At 42.7% G+C, this 25,076-nt stretch overlaps 2 protein-coding genes across 2 annotated transcripts; both read left to right on the forward strand.

Annotated features, from left to right (window-relative positions):
* The first annotated feature begins 1,005 nt into the window (after nt 1-1,005).
* On the forward strand, nt 1,006-11,851 carry LOC5517941 (D-glutamate cyclase, mitochondrial). Its single transcript, XM_001637817.3, has 5 exons — nt 1,006-1,344; nt 9,174-9,646; nt 9,888-10,433; nt 10,645-10,847; nt 11,272-11,851. Exons 1-5 carry the CDS (start codon nt 1,082-1,084, stop codon nt 11,374-11,376), a joined length of 1,590 nt encoding a protein of 529 aa, XP_001637867.2. The 5' UTR covers nt 1,006-1,081; the 3' UTR covers nt 11,377-11,851.
* Nucleotides 11,852-13,168: 1,317 nt separating this feature from the next.
* Nucleotides 13,169-25,043, forward strand: LOC5517881 (sushi, von Willebrand factor type A, EGF and pentraxin domain-containing protein 1-like). Its single transcript, XM_048723525.1, has 13 exons — nt 13,169-13,622; nt 15,928-16,045; nt 16,414-16,487; nt 17,373-17,576; nt 18,410-18,607; nt 20,237-20,488; nt 21,084-21,335; nt 21,892-22,137; nt 22,500-22,704; nt 22,855-22,972; nt 23,774-23,936; nt 24,385-24,546; nt 24,814-25,043. Exons 1-13 carry the CDS (start codon nt 13,352-13,354, stop codon nt 24,984-24,986), a joined length of 2,436 nt encoding a protein of 811 aa, XP_048579482.1. The 5' UTR covers nt 13,169-13,351; the 3' UTR covers nt 24,987-25,043.
* Nucleotides 25,044-25,076: the final 33 nt, after the last annotated feature.

The following is a 25,076-nucleotide window of genomic DNA, read 5'->3' on the forward strand; positions in this document are numbered from 1 at the left end:
CGGCGAAGTCAAGTGAGAAAGAAAAAAACGACGAGCGATATGAAAATGGCTGTGATACTGCGTTTGATTCAAATCCTGACCCAGCACTCCAGCTTGTATAATAACAACATAATAATATAACATAAAATAATAACAACATCAAAGAAGTACAGTAGTATATTCCTCTTTATTTTCTCACTTTTACAAAAGCTCAGATACTTCAGCTTGCTGGCCACAAAAATGCATTCCCTCGCTACAAGGATAGTTTTATGAAATGTATTTTTCTTGGATTCCTTCTAAACTCACCTTCCCTGCTAGCAGAGGCCTCTTTTCTCTGTATTTCGCTGGGCTGGAGTTCGCGAGGAAAAGATACCTCTGCCATGGGTAGCACGTTCGTTTGATCAAACCGCCGTCCACGATCGTGGACGAGATCCAGAGCGCATGCTCCGTTCATTAATTACTGGCCACTATTTTGAGCCTACAATGACTAGCGCATGCATGAAACGTATATCCGCTGCCGGATAATAAGCCCGCATTCGAAACGGCGTCCTCCGTAGAAATATCACGCGACGAATTATAAAAAGAAGCCATTCAATGCCTTATCTTAATTCAGAATTTTCTCTCTTTTGACAAACGAGTTAATCTTCCGTTTACAGGTTTTGCATATTCTTCTGGGAATAGCTGATCTAAGTTTACCAAAAAGTTTTGTAACATTTTCTTCGAATCCAACTGTGCGATATTTACATTGGAAACTCGCCTGCCCAGATGTCTTGAAATTAATCCCACAAACAAGACAAAACTCGTCTTTGCTGCGTTTGTTGCTCAATCTTTTTAGTGACGTTTTAGGTGATTGAAATTGAACAGTTGGTTTTTTTTTTCGAAGAGGAGAACTAACCGGAGTTTGATTCATGATTTCCGACTAAACCCATGCAAAGCATATTGACAGCTTTCGCGCGATGGTACGGGTTTTGGCACGTCGGTCGCTTATTAACGCTCACGCATGCGCAACAGAAACAGTCTCGACCCATGGCAGAGGTATCTTTTCCTCGCGAACTCCAGCCCAGCGAAATACAGAGAAAAGAGGCCTCTGCTAGCAGGGAAGATGGCGAGCATCCCGGAGCCTAAATTTGAGGAATGGCAGCCACAGTTTGCCCGTAAAGAATTTCGTGCTGGCCGATGGCCGAAAATAAGCTGTTCCCGCGTAGGTATGCTGTACGTGAAGGCTGGCGCAATCGCCATACCGTCGCATTATGCTGAAGACTTTGAGAAATTCTGCAAGATGAACTCAGGTCCATGTCCATTGCTCTACCGCAGTCGTGTGGGAGAAGTGACTGCAGGACCACTCGCCGTCGACTCGGACGTCAGGTAAATACGGAAAATGCCCTATCATTCTTGCTATAATTTGTTTAGATCTCGAATCAACGGTGTCCGTTGAGAGTAAGAGTTTGAATAAGCCCTATACCAGCCGTCGCTAGGCACGAGCTGGAAATCCAGCCTAGGGTTTATTGTGTTGTGTTACAGTTTTTCATCTCAAACCTCATCTCACAACTCAAACCTCAAGTTTGTTTTTAAACAAACTAAAACAAATTTAAAATGAAATTGAAGTATACATTGTATTTGGAACGGTACATGACATGTTTACTTCTCTTTCACGGTATATGTGAGCGACAGAAAGGGGCGACTGACATAGAAAGGTGCAGATGCACGGAACACGTTTTCTCGCAAATAATCGGGGATTATGCAAGCCTGTTTACAGGTAAAGTATAATCTAGATTATACGAGAAATAAGAGACAAGATTTAACAATGCAATGTCCTTTTTTACCTGTAAACAGGCTTGCATAATCCCCGATTATACTTCAAATATTCGACTCAATCTAACAATGCATGTTCAAAGCCAACTTATTTATTTATGAACCACTAGACAGTATAGCTCTTCCAGCGGTTGGATTAAAGCTTGGCCTGTAGTAGAATGTAATAAAAGTGTGTTACTGTGACCAGTCTGCGAATTGAAAGATTTCTGGGTTGAGAATCCCTGCTTGCTGGCCTCAGCACATGTAGCCCAAGCTCACTATTTGTGTCGAATTACGGCTACATTTCCACGTACGTATATGGAGCACATCTCGAGCCCACCCCACACCTGAAGAGATGATGCTCTTTCCTTTCTTGCCCCAATAAGTGTTGTGATATGGCATTTACAATAAAAAACAAGATTATATATTTTTAAAATTATATCAAAAGTAGGCAGTAAAATCTTTGTCATACATGTCACACAAACAAGTTGCAGATCTCAGGTATCCCAGTCAAACCTGCGCGCAGGGTCTAGTTTAATTAAAAGGCGAAAAATTGTACGTTCAAATGTAGCCATAATTCGACACAAATAGTGAGCTTGGGCTACCTGTGGCCTCAGTGGCCCCTGCACAACGTACTGAATGTGCCTTAAAGATACTGGTGTCAATGCCTGAAAGTTGCATGAGTTCCTTCAACCATCTGGCTAAAGAAGCAGAGGACACAGGTTTGTGTGAATTTATAAACGACAGGAAAAGCTTGTTTGGTTCAGAGGGGCCTGTTGGGCGCCATTCTTTTTCTCTAGCTTCATATAGCCTTGGGCATTCAAAAACAGAAAGGTTTATTTCATCTGGAAAATCTGCATGAAAACATGACTCCTGCCCTGTTTTGACATTTTTTTTAGTTCTGCGAGCTTAAAAGACCAATGATCGTTCTGTTCGGGTTAGGTTGCAATGTATTGGACCATTTTTACCACATTCCATCCCACAGTGTAGCGAGGTTTTTGGAAAATTCCTTTCAACATTTGACAAACTAAAGGGTGTGAGCCCACCTTGTACCCGTCAATTGGGAGAAGGACGGCTGAGAGGGCTGAACGATATACGTTAATAGATCTATATTCCCTCCCCTCATCAACTGGGTTGATAAGAAATAGAGTATCTTGGTCATAGATGGTGAAAAGGGGATTTGCAGTGATGACCCTTTAATCACACCAGCTACACCATTTAGACCATGCAGAGGCATAGACATCACTGGTGTTTTTACGCCATGCTGCAAGGAGGAGTTCTCTAAATAGAAATGCCTGCCTCCTGGAAACCTCTGTTATTAGAAGCCACCCAGCTAGTTGAAGGTGTTCTAGTGGGTGAGGTTTGTGGTCCTGAGTCAGTAAATCTATCCTGAGAGGAAGTAGTTGAGGGTAATCTATGCACAAGTCTAGTAGGAGGGGATGCCAGGGCTGTGCTGGCCACACTTGGGGATACAAGTACTAGATGGCTGACCTGTTGTCTCCGCATTTGCTGTAGGCACCTGCCGATCAGGGCGAATGAGTAATGGCATAAGCGCTGAACCCGCTCCAGTCCAGGCTGAATGCATCAGTGAATGTCGCCAGAGGGTCTGGTCTCCAGCTCACAAACTGGTTGAATTGATATGTCAGTCGGGAGGCAAACAGGTCTGTTTCTAGGGGTCCCCACATCTGAAACAAGAGGTTGAAGAGTGTTGGGTTCAGCTTCCAATTGCTCGAATCCAGAAACACCCTGGATTCGTGATCTGCTTCTGTGTTCAGAATGCCTGGAATAATGTGCTGGGCCCTTACTAGTCCAGTCAATCTACGTCAAAAAAGGGGCCAACATCGGAATAATTGCAACACAAGGTTTTTTAACGGTTTTTTGCACAGAAGGTATTCCTCTATTACATACTAAAAGTCTAAAAAAATCGGAGCAGGCAAACACCCCGAAAAACGGGATCGAATTTAAAATACAAGGCTTGTATGATAAACCACAGGATTCCCAAATTATGGAAATCACGAAAAAAATAAACGTTATTTGATGTAGTTCAGTTGGGTAAAATGCACACGGATTTTTTAGGTCCTTGTCACCACCACTTTGATATCGCAGACACACGAAATGATTTCGTTATAATAAATAATTATACGTGAAAAGTTCTCATACCAATAGTTCTTAGTGGCTCTTTATAATGTCATTGATTCAGTATAAAACAGGAAAGTATATGGGACATTACTTATAATATAATCATTCTCATGGTATCGTTTTTTCGTGAATAGATTCTTTAATTTTGGAAGTTTTAATAATTTCTTTAAAATTAAGGCCCTGTTACAGGTTCTTAAACTCTAGGTTCTTACTCATGGATGCAGAATAAATCCATGGATTCCGTGACTTCGATTGAGAGGGAATTATTACACGATGACCCTTTGCATTGGCCATAGAGCGAACACGCTAGATTGCTCATGCGGCAGGAGCACTAAACGTGCTGCAGTCCTGGAGGTCTCTCAAGATCTGTTAAGGGTTCACCCTGTCGTTGACCAACATCTAGGCTCAGACTTCAGACCGCCATTCTATCGCCTTTCCATTGGTTGCCTTGATAGATTACTGGAACTTTGAACTGTGGAACATGGCAGCTGCTGAATTTGGGGATTTTGTGGCTGTCTTAGCTCTGTCCTGTTAACAGCTGCTTGTGCGCGGATGTAGGGTGAGGAGACAAGCTTCTTGGAAGATACCCCCTTTGCTAACCGTATTCATGGAAGGTGGCATCACAACCAAGAAGCGCATGGATAAAAAGGAAAAAAAAAGGATCTCGGCTCAGGTAGGTGTCATGGGCTTCCATATCGTCACCAACAGGAACGGTGATGCTAATCGTGTGGACGATTTTACCGCCGCTTTCCACATAAGCAATCGTATCTTTGATTCGTCATCAGCTCCCGTGTCCATTGTGCCACAACCGCTTACCCTCGAGTACTTGCTCAACATTTGAATAAAATTCTGCTTGTTTTTCTTTTTTGCCAAAAAAACCTTTTTCTTCATAGGGACCGCCATGTTTGAAAAAGAATATTCCGATTTTACCTTACCTTTTATTTCCTGTCATGACCTCTGTCGAGAAGCCATCGGCGTTACCGATCAAAACACCACGAGACAGTTACAGCAGAAGTTTAACCTTCGTAAAATAATGTGTCGACTTCCTTGGCCTAGGGTATTCAGTGTAGAAGAGAACCTCTATCCAATACATACTGTAGCACGGTAGATGGTGTTTTGGTATCCATTCAATGTGGACCAAATGACCTCGGCCAAAACAGGCTTCTGCACCACTCTTATCATAGAGTCTTACAATGCTGGAGAAAAACTTCAGAGCTCAAAGGAAAAAAGAGCACTGTAACGACAGCTGTAACATGTACGACGTCATTGTCAATGGGAACTGCCGATTGCAAGGCTGTGCTATCTGCTTACAAGATCTCTTCTCGGTCACTTTAGCGGTATCAACATTAACTGCGCTGTCGGCTTAGGCACCCATGCAGGTGTTTTTCAGTGTAGAGTCTTGCAAAAAGGGTGAGCTTTCCGCAAGAACTTTCAGAAATGTCTAAAAGGGTTGAATGTCTACGAGCATCGTGATGGTGATAAAATTTATATTTTTTACCAATGTTTTTACAGGATAAGCCCCTTCAGACTCCGTCTGATAACACTGTAGTCCTGCATTTAAAATCATTCTTAATAATTATAATTGAAGGCAGGGTTGCAGAAAGATAACAATAAACTTGAGATTGACGCCATTAAAATCAAACAAACTCAAATTAATGATAATAAGTATATGATGTGCTTGATTCTCTTTGTAAATACCCGTAAAGATAGCTAGTAGAAACCTGTGGATTTTCTAGAAAATAGATGTAAGCTATATCAGATAACGTTGATTTTTATCCAGATCGTGTAGAAATATATATTTCTTATCATTTATGGTGGCATAAATTTCATTTTTTCAAAGTATGTTTATTTTTCGTGATTTTCATGATTTAGGATGCCTGTGGTTTTTCATACAAGCCTTGTATGGGGAATTCGATGAGGTTTTTCGGGTTGTTTGCGTGCTCCGATTTTTTTAGACTTTTAGTATGTTATAAAAGGAGACTTAATTAAATAATACAAAAACGTTGAAAAACCTTGTGTTGCAATTAGTCCGATGTTAAACCGCAGATTGACTGGACTATACTAGAACATTGTGTGTCAGACACCAATCCCATAGGCCTTTCGACAGTTGTGGGAGGAGAGTTGATCGGGTGCCCACCATCTTGTTGATGTAGGCTTTTACGTTTTATTTTGTAAAGGTTTTTATTGCCAGGGACCCTGCCAGGAGTTCTAGATAGTTGATATGAGAAGTTGACTCCTCCTTTGACCGTCTCCCCCCTTTTGCCACACCTTTGCAGTAAGCCCCCCATCCCTATAGGGAAGCATCTGTCTATATCACTAAGTCGGTAGGGTTCTGAAGTAGAGCTTTCCCGTTCCACGCTAAGAGATTGCCCCTCCACCATGTTACCTCCTGTAAAGCATCTTGGTTTATCAAAACTGTTGCTTCGTAGGACTGTAGAGTCCGCAAAGCCTTGTTCTTTGCCTCTTGGAGGTAACGGTAATGGAGGGGTGCAGGAGGGACTGCTTGAATGGAAGAGGATAGGAGGCCCAGGAATTTTGATAATTCCCTTACTGTTGTTTGAGGGTTGTCTATAAGCTGTTGACATCTTTGTCTGATCTTCCTCACTTTGTCCCTTGGTAAGCTAGGGAGAGAGTTTCTGAGTTGACTTGAAAACCTAGGAACTTTATTTGATTGGAGTCAAGACTGACTTCTGATAATTTATTATGAACCCCTGTTCTTCCAGGAGGTTTACTGTCATAGACACATGTTGATGGAGTTTGTGTTCTGAGTTTGCTATTAAAAGAATGTCATCCTAGGTATGCTATGAGTTGGGTTCCCCTCTGTCGGAGGACCGTCCAAACTGGTTTTAGTATTATTGTAAGTACCCTATGGGTACTGTCAGGTAAGCATCCTTCAAGTCTAGTTTTGCCATGAAGTCCCCTTTTGTTAAAAGATCTTTCAGCATCAGAACTGACTCCATTTTGAAATGTTTGTATGGTATGAACTGATTGAGTGGTTTTAGGTTTATGACTGGTCTTAGACCTCCACCCTTTTTCGGGTACTACAAAAAGTGTGCTGAGAAACCCTGGCAGATTGCGCTGGGACAAAGTGAACTGCCTTCTTTGAAAGCAGTTCTTGCACTTCCTAGGAGGTGCAAATACTGTACGGTAAATAGGGTTGGGAGGGTGTGCTCTGGTACCCTGAAATGGCTTGTAGGACCCAGGGCTCGTTTGTTATTTGTACCCACTTGGGTAGAAAATGCTTCAGCCTGCCCGCCAGGGGTGGTTTTACAAGATAAGTGCTGTGATTTGACATACCTTTCATAACATGTGTACTGGTTGGAGAAGCTATTGCTGCTGTTTGGGCTGGTACTGAGGCTGGCACTGCGACTGGTAGCGAGACTGGCCCCTGCCTCTGTCCCGGGTCAGTACGCAGCTCTTACAAGCTGCAATTTGATTGGGCAAATGAACAATATCCGCACCTCGACACAAAGAACGAGAAGAATAGAGACAAAAAAACTCCTTTGTAGAACAAAGATAATAGGAGACAAAGCAGCTGCGTGCTTACTCAATGTCCCTGTAGGCTTGGGTTGAGGTCTGCCCTGACATGCCTGAACGATAGAAACCTTTTAAGGTTCCTCTGCCACCCCTGAATCGTCCTTGGAAGCGTGGGGTGGCAGTTCCTTAAAAAGGCTGTTTGCCAGCCTTTGCAGCACTTGTTACAGTGTTTGCTGTTTCAGAGCGAAGCTTCAATCTTGACTCAAAACCTTCCCCAAACAGTTGTTTGCCACAGTCTGGAAACTCTTCTTTTCCTAATGATGCTAGCATGGAGTTCAGTTTAGTGAGAATTTGCTAACGTCTCTGGGTGGATAATTGAGCTGATGTATCACCCATAATGGCTCGTTTGGTACATTGGAACATACTGGAGACGGTATTTTTGTCTAGGACAACTTTATCATTGTCTATGGCACCATATATCATACTAAAGTTCTCATAAATGGCACACAAGGGTCCCAGTGATCATGGTCTCTTGAAGAAGCTTATCTTGAGTCTCTTTTATTACATTGTCTGGGTTTTTAATACCGTTGACCATGGTTGTGAGGTACGATTCAAGACAAGGAGTAAAGACATCATCCGAAGCTGTCCGTGGAAATTCTTTAATAATTAACCTTCTCTCGAAGCGCTGTAGGGGCTTCTGAATAACTTTCAGAAAAGCATTCTGCTCCTCGCTAGCTTCCCAGCGCGAGTAAGGTGAAAGTAGGCCTTCATTTTGGCATTAATTGACGCCAAGATAGCATCAGAAATCATAGAGATGGATGACGTGTCGGCAACGAGAGTCTGGGCTATCGCGGAAGGCGATGGAGATAGATAGGAAGATTCACTTACTCATACCTGTCAACTCTCCCGCATTAGGCGGGAGTCTCAAGTTTTCGGACCCCTTCCCCCGCTCTCCCGCGTTGGGCACCAAATCTCCCGCTTTTTAGCGATTTCTATCGCTTCCGAAAAATAATTATATAGAAAAAATCATTATTTTGCCTATTTTCTATTTAAATATTTGTAACAACAATTCCCTTGCGTAATTTATCTAACACCCTCGTGAGATCTATAAGTGGATTTGTTCGCGAGAGCTTTCTATACGGCAAACGCCTGCAAGGTTCAACCCACCCCTCCACCCAAACAAAAATATATATACCCCACCCCTCCACAAAAAAATTTTTCAAGCCTTGAGATTTTCGGAGGTTGACAGGTATGCTTACTGATTCCGCTGGATTACGCTCGATTGAACCAGGAGAATCTTGGATGGCCGCCATCTCTCCGTGAACGAAAAAGACGATGAGCCCGCAGTCACAGCGGCAGTTTAAAGAGGCATTACCATGACTACCGTTTTGTTTCTTCTGTATTTCTTCTGTATTTTTAGGAGTGAATAAAGGGCATTGCATTGTTAAATTGGGTAGAGTATTTTGAAGGATAATCAGACGTGAGGAAAAAGAAGTGAAGCAAACGATTTCTGTCTGATAATTCAAAAAGATCAGGCTACAAATTCTCTGCTTTCTTCTCGGGTCTTGCTCAAAGTTCCTGCTGATCATCATATCATATTAGTGCGCGCAACTGTGCGTCCTTATTTAGAGAAAACCATTTCCTAAACACATTTTAGAGTTTACAAATATTGTTTCTACAAACAAGCCCTACTCAAGGAGGAAGAAAAACAAGAGTGAAAACCTTAGATTTTGGCGCATACCTCATGTTATAATCTATACTTATTCTCCACTTATTAATCTTTTCAGAAAAGACATGCAACTTTACTCGATTTTCGTAAAAGGCGAGTTGCAAGGAACAATAGGCGACGTATCCCATATCCCATGGGACGAAATGGTTTCTTTCTACATGGGCTGCAGCTATTCGTTCGAACACGCGCTGTTGAAAGCTGGAGTCCCTCTACGGCATATCGAGCAAGGAACAGACGTTGCGAGCTACCTCACACGAGTCCGCACATACCCCGTAGGGCCTTTCAGCGGTAACATGGTCGTTACCATGCGCGCCATGCCAAGAGACTGTGTCTCCAAGGCAGTGAAAGTGACGGCTATGATGGACCAATCAGGGCACGGGGCCCCGGTGCACATTGGCGACTCGCGAATCATTGGTATTCGCGATGTCCACAAGGACCTGTATAATGATGTGAAAGCCAACATTAAGAACGGAGATGTGTGTGTGTTCTGGGGCTGTAACGCTACGTCTGGAGAAGCGTTCAGGGGTGCCAGTAAGTAATATGTATATGTTTTGGTTGTGTGTTTTTTAGTTTCATTCTAACCCAAAATATCCCGCATATTGACTAGCATTTCACAAGACTACAAGAGTTTCAGAAAGCGTTTAGATATTTCAGGCTATGAGACACATGACGAGTACAAGCCTCGACGGTTCAACGTTCATTAAAATAAGTGTGTGATAACGTAGAATGTTATGTCCAATTTCCCATTGAATTAACACTTTATTATATTTAGGAATTACTAAGACGTGCGTGGCGTACTCTGGAGAAAACATCAACTCACTGTTCATCTGTGATGTCCGCGTAGACGAGTATAACGACTCGAATCCACCCGAGTTTGGCGAAACCCTGCGCCCCGAGGTGACGTTCATATCTGAAGAACCTCTCTTTGTGTCGCTACTGTCAGACCGATCACGTGACAAACTCGCGCAACTGCACGCGTGCATCGGAAACACGCAATCCGACACAGACTTCTTCACGCGCGCGTCACTTCGTGTCTCACACGCGGATACCATTTGGGTGGAGATTAGCAACATCCTGAGCACTTCTTTACTTGATAGCGTGCTTGAGGTGGTGACATTTGTCAAAGGCGCAACAGCGTTGGGTAAACAAATACGCATGGGCATACCATGCGGCGATAACGTCATGTGGAGGCGGGTTATACACCATTGCCAGATGACGGGTATTATTTCTCAGCCAATCGTAATAGATTCTGGAGTTTCTGATGAAGCCAGGGCTGGTGAGCTTGAGATGTGCCTGGTTGTAAGCTTTATTGATGAAGGTATTTAGGCATGTATGTACTTATGGTAACTCATATGTGTCTAAAAATAAGTAAGTATCTGGAAAGTGCTTCTTATCGACACGTGTTTATCGCGTCACACCGTCGTCTTTAAGGTGATACTCATTTTAACGTGATAAATAAGGCTTATCGGGAAAACATATAGCGCTTGTATTGTAAGGTCATTATAAAATAATTGCATTTCTAATCTCAGGTCTCAACGTTGGCGAGCTGAAATTAGGATCATTTCCAGGGAAGACTAGTACAGATCACGGGACTCTTGTCAATAGCGGAGGAGTCCTGGCACTTGCCTTGTTTGTGCTTCATTCCTGCCCAATCCACTCTCGGTATTACAGGAAAGGCCGGGGGATTTTCCAACAACCTTGTCTAGGCAACTTCATCCTGACACACTCTCAGGTAAGCTACTACTGATAGAGTAACGGTTTTGTGTCCTCTGAATGACCGAATGATCGATAGACATGTTGACCAATCAGACGGACAAAAGCAAGCAAGTTTTCAGTCGCAAGACTCCGAAGTTCTTAAAGTTAAGGAATGTTATCAGCTGCGCATTCAATTTGCGCCTGACCCACGCGAAGAGCTCAGTGCTCAATACTATCATATATCAGGCCCGAAGGACGGGGCTAACAGCTCCCTATTTTCTGATTTTGGTGTCGCACCGTGGCCAATACGGAAAACTCTGCAGTGACATACTGTACTTGCCCACTGAAGTAATTTCCTAGAAAAACTAGAGGCCCGCATAGATCATCTCGGGTTGACCAATCTTTCTGTGAGCAAGCTGCTAAAAAAAACATTGAAATAACTTTTATATCTGTTTCTACAGGTGAAGGAGGTGAGACAAATAGTTTACAGAGATTCTCCACAAGACGGAGCCTGCGATATGCGGTTTATGCAGCAACTTCATCAACTTGTATCCGTGTTTGAGTAATCCCCTTTCTATGCCATGTTGAATATTAAAATTGTATTGTGATTGTATTTACAGATTGACTATAGCCTAGATAAAACTATAGGCTAGAGGCAAACTGTAAATAAACTAGATGGTTTGCATAGGAATTGTGGAAGCGGGAATTAAATGAAATCACGTTGGATGTTACGATGAGCGACCCTCTAAGTTCACTGACCTTTCGGGCATCATCCCTTCCTCGAAGTCAATTTTATTGCCGCTTGCAACCATGTGTAGATCTACTTCTCGTTGTGTTCCATTCATAAACTTATTGGAAGCACTATCATTTTCGGTTGTCAGTAGGGTAATAGACGTGCTATTTGTCGACAAAACTATAAAGCATGAGCTAGATCACTCTGTTATGTCATCAGTCCATAAGTCAGACGTTTTTTTTTTGCCAAATCCGACGATAAACGTCGATTTGGGATAATGCAAAGAAATAAAAAATCTCTTTTTGTTCTTTCGGCTATGGTCAGATTTTTATCAGCAAACTAGCTCCCTCCCCCCTTCCCCCAGAAAAATTCGGTCCACTTTTTCGGACCCCCCTGCCTCCCCCCCCCCCCCCCCCCCCCTGAGTACAGACCTGAGACCTTACTCTGCAACTCTGTCAACTCGAACTCGGTAAACACTTCTTGTCCCTAAAATTACGATATCATTAGTGTAAATAGCCGACGGAAAACATTCAATACCGACAACAAAGCTCAATTCAGATTTGCTTGCCTTTCTCAAGAAATATGGAATACTTTGAACTCACTAGGTCGACAATTTACTGGGTTAATTGAATAAATTGAAAACTGTAGGGCATATAGCAACTGCGACAATTAAAACTCTGCTCTGCTTTTGTAACATCTAAAATAGGCGAAAAATTTTTTTTATCATATTGCACCAAGAGAGTATAAATAGGAAAGGGAAACTTGGATATTAGGCACATATCTTTTCCTATTATAAGTGAATATTCCTATATTTATAAATGATGTTTCCTATATTATAAGTGAAAGCTTGGAGAACTGTTCAAGTTGATCCAACGAAAATAACATGGCAAAGTGATCCAGTTCTTTTAACAAGTTCTTTTAACAAGAAAATATAAATGATCAAAGCAATCAATGTGTTATTTGAAGCGTTTTTAACATTGACATGATGTTTAATACCATCTTAGGACACATTTGACATTTTTATGAGAGACAGGTAGCATTTTAGTCTCATGAGGCAGCCGCTTCTAGTGTCAATAAAAGTAAACTATTAGCATTTGCGAGGCAAAAACAAATTAAAAAGTTAAAAAATCACACACACTAATCGAGTTATCGGGGTAGAATCCTAATTCTATCGAGTACTAAATAAGATTTTGGGTTAAACTGGGGTCTAAAACAAATAAATGTAAAGCACTAATATAAATTCAGCCGAAGAAAAAAAAAAATTAAGAGTTGAACATCAAGTTCAAGGGCTCGGGTTTTTTTTTTTAGCAGTAGTTGTGTTATAAAAAAGATCTAGATTCGAGGTAGAGGTCCTTGAGGACACCAAGGGCCTTTTCAAGAAAAGGTTCTAGGAGGTTGCTGTTAAGGGCCGTAAGGTGTTGTGATTTGTGACAGGCGTTTTTGTATCTCATGAGTTGTGATTTGTGAAAGAGCTGTAAAGAACGGAGTTGCATCCCCACCGCTTTCATTCTAAGTTTTTAATCTAGTAAAGGAACTGTTATATCAATGGTTTTATTTTGTTTAAAAACAACCACTAACACCGAAATTCCTTAAACAAACTTAATCAGTCGGTTAGCCAGCTGAATACACAAGAAATCGAACAAGCGGTGTAATCAATTGATCTGATTTGCTAACCAGCCATACAGCTAATCAACGACGAGGCGAACACTGTTTATTATCCCCAAATACACCTGATTGAACTTCATTATCCATATACGGCAGCAAAAACGAAGGACTTGACTTTGGTTTTCTTAGCGAGAGGACGCGAGATGCCGCATCCCGTGAGACTCGTGTTTCTCGCTACCTGTTTTTATCTGTTGCTATGTCGCGTCCGCTCGTGCCCGCCATCAAGGCCTCCGCCGTGTAGCTGGACTACTTGCCGCCACGAATGGAGGAACGACTGGAACCCAACCCATGTCCCCCAAGGCCACTGTATCAATCAGTATCGATATGCCGCACACATCCACACACGGCACCATGGAAGCGGGAGCTGCCCTGGCCCACAAGGGTGTTCAAACGCTAGACAAGGTCGACAGATGTGTGAGTAAAACAACTTATTCAACAGTTTTTTTTATTTGAAAATAGGCTCACAAACCATCAGGGTGTCGTTAATTTTCTCAGCTTGGGGAAATAAGAGTAAATGAAGTTTGGTTTAAAAAACAAGCCGCAAAATGCAACTTTCCAGCGATGACTGTTTTTTTTTACGATAGCTAGCTGTGGCTGTAATAATTTCTTGAACAGTCAAGTATAATAATAACAGACATGCAACATAATTCTGGACGGGGTGTGCTAAAAGCCTCAACTCTATGCTCTTTAAAAATACGAAGAAACTATTTTAGCGGCCAATTTGGGAGGGGGAAGCGCACGCCACTGGAGCGCGTACCCAGGGGTTGCGCGCGCAGCCAACTACCTTCCCCCCTTCCCCATTCCCCATGGCCGCCAAAAAGTGGGTGATTTCCCATTGAAGGATCATCAAATACCATCCTTTTTCCATGTGATAGCGCACCCCCTGCGCGCCCCCTCCCCCTGGGTACGTGTCTGCGTCCTAGGCGTACACCCTTAGCTAAGTGTTGTCCAAACCTACTGATTTAGCATTGTTAGTTCACTGTAATTTCCGCGGTAATGGATACGTCTAGATACTGGTATTATTTGCTGGGCGATTACTGTCGAATCCGTTGTATCGCGACCAGAGTTTTCGAAACACGATTTGTTTTGGTTTTCTGTTCCGTCAGTAAGATGGCAAGAATCTGATTGGCTTAGAATAATTTGACTGGCGGAACAGAAAATCCCAAAAGACAGAAAACAAATCGATGTTTTGAAAATGCGGCGTCGCGATACAACGGATTCGACAGTAGATGTGAGAGACCAAAATTCTTGAGTAGAAATACAGTGTTCTATTTTGTTAATGTGATGTTAGGAAGGATTGGGAGCTGTGTCGTTCGTTATTGTGAACTTTGTGCAGAATTATCCATAACGTGATCTTGTAAAAATATAACAAGAAAAACAAAAATAATAACCAAAAAGAGAAACTCACAAGGCACAATAGCTTATCACCTATCCTGTTGTTTATACTATGCCCAGGTGAGCTAACATCAGTAATCAACTTAGATAAACACAAAGCGGAACTTATTGAATCAAGGGAAGAGTTATTTCAAATAGATCCAGCCCCTGAAAATGACTTCTCCTAAGCACAGCTTATTTTATCATATTATCGAGTCCATATGTACAAAATTTTCCATTTTTTAAAAACAACCTCAGGCAAAGCTTTAGCTGTAATTATCTTTAGAGAATTTAACAGAAAGACAGATTAGTTTATTGGTACCGTGTAAAGACTAATAAATTTAAAATAAAATAAATTTAAAATTATAAGCCGTTCAAATTCTCAAAAATACATATATACAGACAAAAGAACATAGAGAAGATACAACCTTATTTTATCATATTTTCCCTTTAATAACGAAATTGTTGCAGTCCCGTACCCTGGATTTTTCTTGGGGGGAAGGTGGGGGGGGGGGGGGGGGGGGAGTGAAATTCGAAAAAGAACAATAAAAATCTGACCACCCCCGAAAAAAACTTTTTTTATGATTTTTTTAGATTTTTTATGCCTTTGCAGTATCTCCATGGGACGTTTATTGTCGGATTTGGCTACATGCCAGAGTGATATAGCTTATGCTTTATAGTTTTGTCTACAAATAGCACGTCTATTGAGAACCGAAAGTAGACCTTCGGCTTTGTGTGTGTGTGTGTGTGTGGTGGGGAGGGGGGGGGGGGGGGTGCGTTCGCACCATTGCCCCCTTGAATACGGGTCTGGATTGCTAGCGGGACTCGAGCAAATTTTTTTTGTGAATTTTAAGTCTTAAAACTTATTTTGATTTCCCATTGAATAACCTACTAAACCTGTCTGACTACTAAACCTTTCGAGTTAGAATATTTAGCCCATTTTTGCATAATCTGAAAATTTATTAATATTACAATTTAAACATTAACTAATTTTATATTGCTTGTTTAGGTAACATTTATTTGTTTGTCTGTTTGTTTGGCTATGTTCATTTATTACACACGCAATCATTGTAGTATTGGTATGTTATCGAAAGAGTTGCCGACTGAGGTTCATCCAGGGTTATTAGTGATATCCCACATCTTGTATTTTATGTTGTGTCTCCTCCTTGTCCCTTATGCAAAATAGGCACTTAGCCTGGATGTACTGAGAGGGATGGAGAAAGTATACTATTTGATTATCATCGGGAGATGGCCCACCTTAAGGCCGCCGAGGCCGTACCCTGTGACCCCCCCACTCACGCGCCTCAGAACAGATAGAAAATGACGTTTGTGACGTCGATTTCAGGTCAGTGCCGAAATGCACACTATTGCCCGCTGCACCAATGGGGGTATTGGTCCGGGGTGGTCAACCAAGGCACGTGTGGACGGCAGTCGAGATTCAGAGATTACAACGAACACATCAGGTACCGGCACAGCGTAAAAACAGCTGATAACGATCACGCTCTTTAACGACTGCGAAGCCTGTTATTTTTTATGTCCACATTTAATGCTTTGGCGCGCATATAAGCACATTCGTGGTCTTACATAAAAATACGTTATGAATGTGCAGTTAGTCACCGCTATACAACAATCGGCCATTGAGGAGACACCGCCTTTTATAAGCCCGTGTCCAGGCCAGGTCTGGCTGAAAATCGTGCCCGCTTATTTGATGACCTCTATCCAACTGCAATATTTAATTTATAAAAAAAAAAAAACACAGCTTGTTATCACTTGTTGGCCGTCGTTTGCACAACTATGAATGATGAATCCCCTGATTTTTCCTCTTGCACAGATACCTAACACAAAGCTCATGCAGTGGAATCAAAAGCTCATGTGGGAGCCGCCAATACGACTACCGGGCATGGTGTGAGTAGTGAGAGTCTATCTTTAGATCTTTGACTTTACCATACGTACTACCGGACTTGGTGTGAGTAGTGAGAGTCTATCTTTAGATCTTTGACTTTACCATACGTACTACCGGACTTGGTGTGAGTAGTGAGAGTCTATCCTTAGATCTTTGGCTTTACCATACGTACTACCGGACTTGGTGTGAGTTGTGAAAGTCTATCTTTAGATCTTTGACTTTACCATACGTACTACCGGACTTGGTGTGAGTAGTGAGAGTCTATCTTTAGATCTTTGACTTTACCCTACGTACTACCGGACTTGGTGTGAGTAGTAAGAGTCTATCTTTAGATCTTTGGCTTTACCCTACGTACTACCGGACTTGGTGTGAGTAGTGAGTGTCTATCTTTACAACTTTGACTTTACACTACATACTCCCGGACTTGGTGTGAGTAGTGAAAGTCTATCTTTAGATCTTTGACTTTACCCTACGTACTACCGGACTTGGTGTGAGTTGTGAAAGTCTATCTTTAAATCTTTGACTTTACCATACGTACTACCGGACTTGGTGTGAGTTGTGAGAGTCTATCTTTAGATCTTTGACTTTACCCTACGTACTACCGGACTTGGTATGAGTAGTGAAAGTCTATCTTCAGATCTTTGGCTTTTTAGTCTAGGGCTTACGATTTTACTTTGCAGTACGAACAAATGATTACTTGTGCCCATAAGTTTACATTGTATTGAGAACTAACAACTTTTAGGGTATAAACGTAAATATATATTCAAGCTAAACCTTTGAAAAATAATTTTGACACCCTCGATACTGGAATTTGCTAGCCCCTTTCTCACTTTAAACGACTACCATTTAGAGATACCACATTAAAATACCCCTTGTATTTGTCGCAGGCTCGTGTCGCTACGCGCAATGCACCCTGGGTGGCTGGAGCTCGTGGACCGATATGTCGTCGCCTGTCAGTCACGATCACTGCGCCTCTCAACAGCGTCGCCGCACATACACACTCACCTGGAAATACATTGAAAGACGAGATGACTGCAACGGCGTGATGCCGCAATCTTGCCCTGTGGACCTACAAGAGACGCGAGAAAAAGGTACGCGCTTGCCCACGGGACCTACAAGAGAAGCGAGAAAAAGGTAAGCGCTTGTCCACGAGACCTACAAGAGACGCGAGAAAAAGGTACGCGCTTGCCCACGGGACCTACAAGAGAAGCGAGAAAAAGGTAAGCGCTTGTCCACGAGACCTACAAGAGACGCGAGAAAAAGGTAATCGCTTGTCCACGAGACCTACAAGAGACGCGAGAAAAAGGTAAGTGCTTGTCCACGGGACCTACAAGAGACGCGAGAAAAAAGGTAAGCGCTTGTTCAGAGGATTTACAAGAGAGGCGAGAAAAAGGTAAGCGCTTGTCCACGGGACCTACAAGAGACGCGAAAAAAAGGTAAGCGCTTGTCCACGAGACCTACAAGAGACGCGAGAAAAAAGGTAAGCGCTTGTTCAGAGGATTTACAAGAGAGGCGAGAAAAATGTAAGCGCTTGTCCACGGGACCTACAAGAGACGCGAGAAAAAGGTAAGCGCTTGTCCACGAGACCTACAAGAGACGCGAGAAAAAGGTAAGCGCTTGTCCACGGGACCTACAAGAGACGCAAGAAAAAGGTAAGTGCTTGTCCACGGGACTTACAGGAGACGCGAGAAAAAAGGTAAGTGCTTGTCCACGGGACCTACAAGAGACGCGAGAAAAAGATAAGTGCTTGTCCACGGGACTTACAGGAGACGCGAGAAAAAAGGTAAGTGCTTGTCCACGGGACCTACAAGAGACGCGAGAAAAAGGTAAGTGCTTGTCCACGGGACTTACAAAGAACCGACAATCATCGCAGCCATGTTTTTACCCGTCGCGCAGTAAACAAGTGTATTCTCGTTAATTTCAGTGATCACATGTCCGCGCCTGCCTGCCGTCGCTCACGGGGGCTGGGACCGAGACGACTGCAGCAACAGCAATCAGATCTGCAAGTCGGCCTGCAGCCTCACTTGCGACACAAGGAATGGTTACCAAGTCGAGGGCCCTCTAGCTCGAACATGCAAGGCAACTGGTCAGTGGACTACCCCATGGGACTCCTACTGTAAAGGTACGTGACGATTGCTCATACTCTTGAAAACCACGTCACGTGACGAATAAGTGATCACGTGAAATTCACATAAGGTCACGTGACAAGGGATGACTATTTGCTCGTGTTTTTTGCACCGGAGACAGCATGCACTATTACTGATGCTCATGAGGGCGAGGTCACGTGACAAGTATTCACGTTTAGATGCTGCCTGCAGGGTGAGAAACAAAAGCAGCTAGTCGCCTTACTCCTTGTCAACCGATGTCTAGCCGCTGTCTCCCTTTCTCCATAAGTTTATTTACAAATAATAAGTGATCAACAAACATATGTCAATCCACCATGTCTCACTTTGCCAAAGAAGTCCCTCTTTAATACTTTGATGTGACTATCCAACAGATGTCCATACCCCACTTTGTCAGAGAAGCCCCTCTTTAATACTTTGATGTGACTATCCAACAGATGTCCATACCCCACTTTGTCAGAGAAGCCCCTCTTTAATACTTTGATGTGACTATCCAACAGATGTCCATACCCCACTTTGTCAGAGAAGCCCCTCTTTAATACTTTGATGTGACTATCCAACATATGTCCATACCCCACTTTGTCAGAGAAGCCCCTCTTTAATACTTTGATGTGACTATCCAACAGATGTCTATACCCCACTTTGTCAGAGAAGCCCCTCTTTAATACTTTGATGTGACTATCCAACAGATGTCCATACCCCACTTTGTCAGAGAAGCCCCTCTTTAATACTTTGATGTGACTATCCAACAGATGTCCATACCCCACTTTGTCAGAGAAGCCCCTCTTTAATACTTTGATGTGACTATCCAACAGATGTCCATACCCCACTTTGTCAGAGAAGCCCCTCTTTAATACTTTGATGTGACTATCCAACATATGTCCATACCCCACTTTGTCAGAGAAGCCCCTCTTTAATACTTTGATGTGACTATCCAACAGATGTCTATACCCCACTTTGTCAGAGAAGCCCCTCTTTAATACTTTGATGTGATTACCAACAGATGTCCATACCACACTTTGTTAGAGAAGTCCCTCTTTAATACTTTGATGTGGTTACCAACAGATGTCCATACCACACTTTGTTAGAGAAGCCCCTCTTTAATACTTTGATGTGACTATCCAACATATGTCAATACCACACTTTGTTAGAGAAGCCCCTCTTTAATACTTTGATGTGATTACCACCAGATGTCCATACCCCACTTTGTCAAAGAAGCCCCTCTTTAATACTTTGATGTGACTATCCAACAGATGTCCATACCCCACTTTGTCAGAGAAGCCCCTCTTTAATACTTTGATGTGACTATCCAACATATGTCCATACCACACTTTGTTAAAGAAGCCCCTCTTTAATACTTTGATGTGATTACCAACAGATTTCCATAGCCCACTTTGTCAGAGAAGCCCCTCTTTAATACTTTGATGTGACTATCCAACAGATGTCCATACCCCACTTTGTCAGAGAAGCCCCTCTTTAATACTTTGATGTGACTATCCAACATATGTCCATACCACACTTTGTTAAAGAAGCCCCTCTTTAATACTTTGATGTGATTACCAACAGATGTCCATACCCACTTTGTCAGAGAAGCCCCTCTTTAATACTTTGATGTGACTATCCAACAGATGTCCAGCCTCCATCCATCAGGTGTCCCAATAGCATAATAACGAATACCGACCCGGGCAAGTCTACCGCGCGCATCACCATTCCCATGCCAGTGGCGACAGATAACAGCGGAGAGGCTCCCAAAATCACACACGATGCTGGCCAAGCGTCCCAAGACTTCACGGTCAGTGCAACACCACACACGGTCAAGTTCACCGCTACCGACAAAGCGGGGCTATCTTCCTCGTGTGTGCTTCACATCACAGTAAAAGGCAAGTCGCTTAAACAGGTTTACGGATATCAGTTTTGCGTTTTGGCAAAGAAAATATGCAGAAAATCATCAGGGCAAAAAGACACGTTTTCAATTGAGCAAGCTAGTGTTTTTTTAACATTGATTAATTGGTAGCAAGGATTCGATTTAACGAACATTGTCAAAATGGCTGAACTATTTTCTTTTGAAGACACGACCTAACAGAGCCAACTACTTGTCTTTTGTGAGGATTTGAAAGGTTCATTCTTAAAATCACCCAAAGAAACTCAAAAGCAAAAGCTGTATCACATATACCATCACCTGTGCAAGCGGTATGATACATTCTATAAGGGCATGATATACATTCCTTTTAAGGTATGATATATTCCTTATAAGGTATGATACAATACTTTAAAGGTATGATACATTCCTTATAAGGTATTATACATTCCTACATTCCTTTAAAGGTATGATACATTTCTTATAAGATATGATACATTCCTTTTAAGGTATGATACATTCCTTCAAAGGGTATATCCCATTCCTTATAAGCCATGTACAGGACCCTGATTATTCTACAAGCATCAAAAAACAAGGACTTACTATTTCCTAATCAGATGAGGAAAGGCCAAAGGTCACGTTTTGTCCAAAAGACATCAAGATCGAGACGAACCAGAATAGTAAGCGAGTCACGTGGACTTACCCAACATTTGTTGACAACAACGACAAGTCCCCGGACCACCCCTTGAGGATCACTAGCAACCGAAACCCAGGCAGCAGCTTTCCGTGGGGGAGGTACAGGGTCATATATAACGCCTTCGATCGGGCCAATAACAATGCTACGTGCGAGTTCTACGTGGAAGTGGGGCGTAAGTAACAGTTTGTTATTCATATATAGTATAACTAGCAAACTACAGACAAGCTGTAGAAAAGCTAGATGGTCTGCGTAAGCATGGTGTAAACAAGGTATAAATCAACACAAAATATGTTGAACGCCTCTGTGAAACAGGAATAGCGCTGACGTTTCGAGCGTTAAGCACTTCGCGGAAGCAAAATGCTAACGCTAACAACTCTGTTTCACAGAAGCGTTCAACATACTTTTTCAATCTTGTGTTGATACATGCTAAATTGGTTTGACAATTATCAGATGAATGATATTTGTATTTGATTTATAAAGTAAATATTACAGAAACAGGAATCTCTCAATCTCATCCCCATCCATCTATAACTTTTTTTATCCAAATACACAACGCACCTTCTTTAGTACCGGACAAAGGCGAGTCAAATTGATATTCAGCGGTAAACCATATCTTTTCTCGGCACATTGGGCACGCTCTTGTTTAACTGCTCGTCTTTTATTTGTCAAGAGCTGATATTTGACAAATGTATCTTGCCATAGTCATGTTATTATCGCTCGTTTTCCAGCTGTCAAGTGTCCGATATTTGAGCCGCCGCAGTTCGGGATACGCGCGTGTAACAAGAAGACCCAGGACGCTAATGGCGTCACGTTCGAGATGTTTTGTAGTGTGCAGTGCAAGTCGGGATACGCCTTCGCAGAATTGGCTCCACAAGTGTTTATGTGCCGATCGGATGGCGTATGGCATCACATGATGTACGGATTCCCGGCACCTATTTCGGACCAAATGAAGAAACCTTGGGCTGATTGTGCACGTGAGTATCACATGGCGAGACCATGGCTGACTGTTCACGTGATTATCACGTGACTAGAGCATGGCTTATTGTTCACGTGATTATCACATGACTAGACCATGGTTGACTGTTCACGTGAGTATCACATGACTAGACCATGGCTGACTGTTCACGTGAGTATCACATGACTAGACTATGGCTGAGTGTTCACGTGATTATCACATGACGAGATCATGGCTGACTGTTCACGTGATTATCACATGACGAGACCATGCACTTTCATAATAAACGCTCAGGTTTCTAATGACTTTACTTTAAAATCAGACCAATAAAAGCATCGATTTTTACTTTAGCCTTATATCAATTTGACTTTTCGTGTAAAGCTAAGACCGAAGCAAACTCGGCTGCCAAGGAGTTCACCTTCTACACGGGGGCATGCGCAGGCAACGATGACGCGGCACTCAATCAGATACGACACAACTTCCTCGAAGCAATCAAAAACAGTCACTTGGCGAACTATGCCCTTTGCGAAGTTAGTCAAGGATTGGATTGCGTGGTTGAAAATGTCAAAGTTTACTGCGGAGAACGGTAAGCGAAGAGTGAGGAGATTGACGTGTGAGAAAGGGTTCGAAGAAACGGGTGGATAAGAATGAATTGATGGAAGATAAGGGGATAGGAGACCTTAAATGAGAAGTGTCGGAATCATGTAAAATGTTCTTAGTAGTGTCTATGTTATAGGTCCAAGCGCAGCAATGATCCACCTCAAAGAATCATCTCGTTTGACTTTGTCATCAACGACCTGAAACCAGACAGCGATCGAGCAAAGGAAGTCATCAAATTACAAAAAATGATGAAGGTTGTCATTACGCGTCATGATTGAATCATTATCTTGACTTTATCTACATCACCATAGTCAAACCCTCAACGCACCTTGTCATATATCCCCATTATGATTGCCTCTTATTAGGGGCGGCAGACGGGGAGGGGCAGGGTTGACGCTTGCCCCCCCCCCCCCCCCCCCACCCCACTTGAAATGAATAAGGCGTTAAATGTTTAAATCTATTACCTGATAAAGGACGACATTATACGTTTTGATTTTTGTTAAACTGTTTGTATTTATTTTTAGCGGTACTCACTGTGAGATCCAGGTACCCCTCACACCCACCCCCCTAGACCCCCCTCTTAGGACCATTCCGCCGCCACTGCTTATAAGATCGCCGCACCGAGCATTTGAAACCATAGATGACCTGGAATCGCAAATTCTGTTACAAGCATGTCATGTAATGACATTGCCTAACATCATTATAACAACAATTTGCGTTATCAGGTGACCACGCTCTCCTCTGACATTGACTAACATCATAATAACAACAATTTGCGTTATCAGGTGACCACGCTCTCCTCTGACATTGCCTAACATCATTATAACAACAATTTGCGTTATCAGGTGACCACGCTCTCCTCTGACATTGACTAACATCATTATAACAACAATTTGCGTTATCAGGTGACCACGCTCTCTTCTGACATTGCCTAACATCATTATAACAACAATTTGCGTTATCAGGTGACATCTAGCTCTCCTAGACACGCTTATGACCACAAAATTTCGCTTGGTTTGTCACGGTACATTTTATACTGCGCTGATTTGTTTCAGGAGCTAGATGTTCTCGAAGGCTACCTCAAAACGCAGTTTCCTGTCAGTGCTAATATGCCGAACCTCCGCATCCAAGCGTTGGGGAGCTCAGTATTTTGCCCACAGAAAACAGCGTTAGTAATACCTAAAGGTGCTGGCTCCGATCTACAGAGGGCAATCTGTGGTAAGTTATGAGTATCGATTTAGCCCGTAGGCTTCAACCATTAGAATAACTTGTACCAGTTAGCGAGGATGCAGCAACACGAATGTGTGCCCTTGTTGTGCACAGTTTGTAGGGTTGTGAGAGTTTATTGCATCATGTCCCTAGTCTTGTAGTGTAGCCTTTTGTTCCGATCCCTTCCCCTCCCCTTCTTCCGATCCCCTCCCCTTCTTCCGATCCCCTCCCCTACGAGATTGAGCAAAACCCATAAACAATCCCGGGCAAGGGTCTGATACGCTCTACAGTTTAGTCTCGAAATATGAAAACGGTTTCAACTTGAAACACTAGAACACAGTTTGAATGGAAATGAGAAGCGCTTGCCCATAAAGTAAAGTGAGATAATTATTTTTAATGCTCTCACGTAAATATTTCTTTGAAAGTTCTCACTATATTTCTATGATTCATGTTTAAGTCGAGTGTCCCGTGGGGACGTTTTACAATGAAAAGAGCAGGAACTGCAGCATTTGTCCCCTCGGAACTTATCAGGATGAAATGGGACAGACAGTCTGTAAGAGTTGTCCCTCGGGCACGCTAACAGTCGTGTCTGGAGCAATCAATGAGACGTTGTGTTACGGTACGTTTCATGAAATGACAATCCTTGGGGACCCAGGTCTTTGCGGACAAGGGGAACAGGAAACGCAGGAAAAACAGGCTAGAGACGCCTTGCAGTCTTTTTCCTCATCGCTTCCGATTATGCCTTGGGTCCCCAAGTATGCACGTGACGCGCGTACGTTAGAATTGTATGACTAATATTCACCTATACATTAAACTTGTCCTGTTTAACACTAGGTTGGGAGGGGTTAAACAAGTTTGTGACCTTTTGATTTTGAACATTTCGCAGACACTTGCGAGGCCGGCGAATACCGCCACATCGGTGAGGGAGGTGCGGCTACATGCCTTGCTTGTCCAATAGGAACGTACCAGCCCCAGGCTTTCTCGAAGTCTTGTTTGAAATGCCCGGATGGTAAGAGCACAACACGTGTTGGGGCCATGTCGGTCAATGAGTGCAAGTGAATTACACCAACAGATACCGAGCATGTATGCACAGAATAAATAAACTTTGATCACGCATTTATTTTCTCGTTTGTATACAGACCAAAGGTT

The sequence above is a fragment of the Nematostella vectensis genome, chromosome 2 (genome assembly GCF_932526225.1).
Source record: "Nematostella vectensis chromosome 2, jaNemVect1.1, whole genome shotgun sequence".
NCBI lineage: Eukaryota > Metazoa > Cnidaria > Anthozoa > Actiniaria > Edwardsiidae > Nematostella > Nematostella vectensis.